The sequence below is a fragment of the Microtus ochrogaster genome, unplaced genomic scaffold, assembly GCF_000317375.1.
Source record: "Microtus ochrogaster isolate Prairie Vole_2 unplaced genomic scaffold, MicOch1.0 UNK14, whole genome shotgun sequence".
Taxonomy (NCBI): domain Eukaryota; kingdom Metazoa; phylum Chordata; class Mammalia; order Rodentia; family Cricetidae; genus Microtus; species Microtus ochrogaster.
The window spans coordinates 324,791-330,100 of NW_004949112.1; the positions used below are offsets into that span (position 1 = coordinate 324,791).

The 5,310-nt window shown below is 53.8% G+C and overlaps 1 protein-coding gene across 1 annotated transcript in view; it reads left to right on the forward strand.

The window, feature by feature from the left end:
* Otog (otogelin) overlaps window positions 1-5,310 on the forward strand; it is a 70,017-nt gene that overhangs the window by 10,272 nt on the left and 54,435 nt on the right. Inside the window, exons 9-15 of the mRNA XM_005366751.2 lie at window positions 132-262; window positions 453-559; window positions 1,277-1,386; window positions 1,762-1,890; window positions 2,801-2,909; window positions 3,166-3,212; window positions 3,666-3,811. Of these exons, the coding sequence (XP_005366808.1) occupies window positions 132-262; window positions 453-559; window positions 1,277-1,386; window positions 1,762-1,890; window positions 2,801-2,909; window positions 3,166-3,212; window positions 3,666-3,811 (779 nt within the window). The remainder of the gene's footprint in view (window positions 1-131; window positions 263-452; window positions 560-1,276; window positions 1,387-1,761; window positions 1,891-2,800; window positions 2,910-3,165; window positions 3,213-3,665; window positions 3,812-5,310) is intronic.

Genomic DNA, 5,310 nt, shown 5'->3' on the forward strand with positions numbered 1-5,310 from the left:
GCACTGGAGGCTGGTCTCTGTCTCTCCTGCTGGGAATCCAGACAGGATGGAGCACTAGAAGCTGGTCTCTCCTGCTCACATCCTGCAGTCCAGCCACTCGCCCATTCATCAGAGCACCCATTTCCCTGCAGGGAAGCTGACTGACGATGTGGGGGAGTTTGTGCACAGCTGGCAGGAGCAAGCCCCCAGCAGCCCTTCAGGGCCTGTGACTTCTTCTTTTCCTCGACCACCATGCCTGCAGCAGAGCCCAGCATCCATGCAGGTCTGTGTCCTGGGGAAGACCCTCACCCCCACCCCCTGCCACCCTTATTAGCAAGCTCTTGTTTGCAAGGGCCCAAGTACCCATTTCTCTCTGTCTTCCTGTTGCTTAAGTTGGGATTGATTCCCTGTGGGGATGGTGAAGGAGAGCCATGTTGTCAGCCCAGCCCAGCTCCTGCCTCTACCCCACCCAGGGTGTGTATGAGCGGTGTGAGGCACTGTTGAGACCTCCATTCGACGCCTGCCATCTCTACGTCAGCCCTCTGCCCTTCACAGCCAGCTGTACCAGTGACCTCTGCCAGTGAGTGGGCAGAGGGTAGGTGGTATTGGGTCTTGGAGAACACCTCCCAGTATTAGGATGAGGCCCCAGGGTGTGAGCCCCTGAGCCTAATAATTCTTGGCCATAACAAAGCAGCTTACCAAAGCTCTGAAATTCACATTTACCAACATGGGATCCATTTAGCTAAAACCCAGAGATGGGGCTCAGCTGGCTCAGGGACACACTGCAAGTTGGCAGCAATGCTGGGACTTGAATCTAGGATGCCTGCTTTGAGTCTGGGGTTTTGTGTAGCTGGATGCTTTCCTAGGTGCAGGTGCCCTAAAGTTCTGAATGTACCTATGGTAGCGGATTGCAACCTGTGGATCATGACCCCTTTGGGGGATCGAACAACCTGTACACAGGGATCACCTAAGACCATCAGAAAACACAGATACTTAACGTTATGATTCATAACAGTAGCAAAATTGCAAAGTAGCAACAAAATAATTTTTTTTTCGAGACAGGGTTTCTCTGTAGCTTTGGAGCCTGTCCTGGAACTCCCTCTGTAGACCAGGCTGGCCTCGAACTCACAGAGATCCGCCTGCCTCTGCCTCCCGAGTGCTGGGATTAAAGGCGTGCGCCACCACCGCCCGGCTGCAACAAAATAATTTTATGGTTGAGTGTCAACACACCACGAGGCACATTGGACTATGGGATGGCATGAGGCTGGGCTGTCTCAAATTCACTCTCATTGTACAGATCAGGAGGCGATGATGCCACTTGGTGCCGAGCACTGATGGAATATGCCCGGGCATGTGCACAGGCTGGACGCCCTCTGCAGAGTTGGAGGACCCAACTCCCACAATGCAGTAGGTGCAGGCTGGAGGTGGGAAGGGAAGGGTTCGGATGAGTCCCCATGAGGGCTGTGATGGGCAGCCACAGGCCTCAGCTCAATGCCCTGTCCTGTTGGCCCGCAGCCACAGCTGTCAGAGCCTTAAGCTCTGAGGTTCTGTTCTTGTGACACGCGGGAGATCTAAGGTAGAGCATGAAGGCTGGGTCTGGAGCTGCAAAGTAAGATGAAGGTGGTTCTCAGAACACCTGGACTCTCACCAGTCTCTGGGGCACCAAATAGTCTACCTGGAATTGGAGGAGCAGGGGCAGGAGCGTCCTCCCATTCCCATGCCAGGACCTGGTGAGGGTAGGTGCTGGCAAACACTCAGACCAGAGTTTTCTTCTGTCCCAAGCTGTGCACTGCAAAGAGAAGGCCTTCGTCTACAACGAGTGCATCGCTTGCTGCCCAGCTTCCTGCCAGTCTCGCGCTTCGTGTGTGGACAGCGAAATCGCCTGTGTGGATGGCTGCTACTGCCCCAATGGTTCGCTGGGGGCGGGGCAGTGGGGTCTCGGCAGTGTCTTCCTGGCATGGATCAGTGGGAATCGGGGTCTCGGAGAGAGCCTGTTTGTGGAATGAATGAGCAAACAACTAGACCAACAAGTGAATGACTGGAGGGCAGGGGCAGTGCTTCGTTTCTTAACCGTTTGATGGCAAGGATTTTGAGTTCATTTGGACTGAGTTTTTCAGATGAAGACAAGCAATTCATTCATATGTGCATTTTTTTGTTTAAGCATCCATCCATAGTTACTTTTTCCTGTGTTTAATGTCGTGTTTATGATGAATGAGTATCTTGGCTCAGTGGAAGGGTGAGATTAAAAACTGTGCAGCTGGGGCTGGAGATGCAGCTCAGTGGCAGAGTGCTTGTCTAGTATGACAAAGCCCCGGTTCCAGCCCAGCATTGCTTAAGTTGGGCGTGGAGGTGCTCATAAGCTAGCATTTGCAAACAGGAGGGTCAGGCAGTCTAGGTCAACCTCATCGGAGTTCAAGGCCATCTCAAATAGGCTTTGATTTTAAAGAACAGAGACTGCTTCCAGGTATGAGAAACTCCTCACTCCAGCCTAAGGTAGCATGTGGTGAAGGCTGCCTCACAGGGCCAGAAGAGATCTGGGGATTGGTGGAATGTCGGGGGGGGGGGGGAGGTAGTAAGAGACCGCATGGCAGGACTCGAGAGGTGGTGAGAAATGCGGCTGTGTGTAGTTGAGGTGATGCCTGGAAAGACGTCTGTCCAGAAGGGGGTCCGTGTCCTGCCTGAGCCAGGATTTGGAGTGGGCCTGAAAGTGGGCACAGAGGAGAAAGAGCTGTACCTATGGGTTCTTTACTGAGGCCCTGGGAAGCCACCCAGTGGCTGTGAACAGGGAAGGGGTGAGTGGGTCTTTGCTATCACTCCCTAGGGCTGATCTTTGAGGACACGGGCTGCATGTCACCAGCTGAGTGTCCCTGCGAGTTCCATGGGACCCTGCATCCACCTGGCTCTGTGGTGACAGAAGACTGCAATGCCTGGTCTGTGTTCACCACCTGGAGGAAGGGATCTGGGGGGACCAGGGCTTTCTGTTAGACTTCCCTGGGCTTGAGGAGCCCTAAAAAAGCAAGGGCTCCTCACTCAGCCTCTTTGAGACCCAAGAGGATGTTATTAGATCCACAGGGAGCGGGGGTACTCTGTACCACGCACTTCAGAAATGGGACACTGTTTACTGAGGCCTGGGACGGCGTCTTGGCACTGAGGAGAGACAGGTCACTTTCATGATCTCTGTTTCAGTACATGCACCGCAGGGAAGTGGGTGTGCAGCTCTTCCGTCTGCCCAGGTACATCTGACCCTTCCTTTGGACCCTGCCCTCTTCTACTCATCTCATAGGTTTGGGACAGGGACACTCTGGGGTCATGCTTAGTTGGGGGCATTTGGTTCAACCAGCTAAAGCTGATTCCCTTCATTTCCTCTGTTGCTTTGCCTGCCTTAAGGGTTTCTTCTGGCCCATGCCCAAAGTGTTACTAGGTCCTGCACACCTCTTGCCTGAACTTAGAGGATTGCATTGAGCCTGGGTCCCTTGCCTAGGACCTGGTCTCTCCTCAGCAGGGCTGTCTCGAGCCTGCTCCTGAGCAGATTCTCAGAAAGAAGTTAGCCTAGCCTGTTCAATTCCAGAGGGCAGAGGGCAGATCCTGCCCAGGCTTGGATCCGCAAGGCCGAGACAGACCCCAGTCAGGAAGAGGAACAGTTGTAGGCTGACAGCTTCCATGAGTAAGCTGTCCTTCTCCCTCAGCTGAATGCTCAGTGACTGGTGACATCCACTTCACGACCTTCGATGGACGCCGATATACATTCCCTGCCACGTGTCAGTACATCCTAGCCAAGAGCCGCTCCTCAGGCACCTTCGCCGTGACATTGCAGAACGCCCCGTGTGGCCTGGTAAGGTTGGGTCTGTGTTCACGTAAGACTCCCGCAGGTCTGGGAGCTTGGGGGAGGACTCTGGGTCTTTCCATGACCCAGCTGTTTGCTGCCCCTGTTCTCTGGGACACAGAACTGGATCCAGAGACAGTTTGAGCTCAGGCCCTCTGCTGCCTGAGAGACCATTCCCCTTCTCGGGCTCCATTTTAAAGCCCTCTCTAGAGTGGGTCTAACTCTACTTAATCTTCTGTGTGTCGTCGACTTTTACATATTTGTTTGATGAATTCACTCGTCAAACACTGAAAACCTGTTGGGGTCCGAAGCTGTGCTGCAGTCTGAGATTGCTCTGCCTTCTGAGTCCAATAGCTTATCAGGCAGATGCACGAACTCAAGTCCTGCTGCCACAGGAGTTGCGAGAGTGTGGGTTGGCAGGGTGAGGTCTAGGGTGTCTTTGTCTTTTACTTGGGCATCGAGTAAAAAGGCAAAGGGGACAGGAAATGCTTCCTGAAGGAGGAGATCCCTGAGCTGTGTCACCTGTGACCATGGCCACAGCAGGTCGGGGCAGGTGTGCATTTGTCTGTCTTGGTACTGACTGCATTGTTTCTGGGCTGACAGTGCTGAGCCAACCCCCAGGTCCTGCTCTGGGGTATGCTTAAGCTCCTGTCTGCACAGTAGAACCAGTGTTTCATGCCCAGCCAGGGTGCCCACTCCTACCTGGCATGCTTGCTGTTCTTGCTCCAGCCCCCAAACCTTGAATGTGAGCAGATCCCAGCTCAGGGTGGTCTAGGGACACAGTCTAGGGACTGTGGATGAGGTGGAGGCTGGCTTTCTTCTTTTGTCCTGAGTGACCACTTTCTTCTCCACTTTTGGCTGTTCTCCATGCAGGAGACTGCTTGTCTTCCAAGGTGGGTCACTTCTGTGGCATCGTGAAGGTGGGGAGTAAGTGAGGACAGAAAGACACAGAGCAGTTCACACTTCTCCCAGCCATGCTGCTCAGGAGTCTTAGAGCACTGAGGACTGTGAGGACCCAGGGTGCCTTGCCCAGCCCTCTCTCTGCCATGTCCCTGACAGGCAGCTGGCCAGCCTGCGCCCGTCCAGCTGGCCTCATTGCTGGACAGTGCTTCTTGATTGCGAGTTTTTCTGTTGCCTCCAGACAGGGTCCCCCCTCGTGGTTCTATTCGCACGGTGAACCCATGGGCGCCCTACTCTCTGTGCTGAGCACAGCGAGGGCTACATAGAGGAAACACACCCAGCCCGCTTCCGGGTGATCGCAGCTTTTAAGGCAGGCCACTTTGGTGCGATACAAGATGATCAGAGGTGTAAAGGCATAGCAGGAGAAATAGTCCTGAACATTAGCAGAACTAAATACAGACGAGGAGGAAGACACCGAGAGCTGATCATACCAGAAAGGTGGCGACCCTGGAATGGCCACAATGGAGTGTCACGGAGTTGATGGTGGTACCCATGGCACATTTACCCAGTGCTCTGAACTTTGACTAATCCTTTTTTTTTTTTTTTTT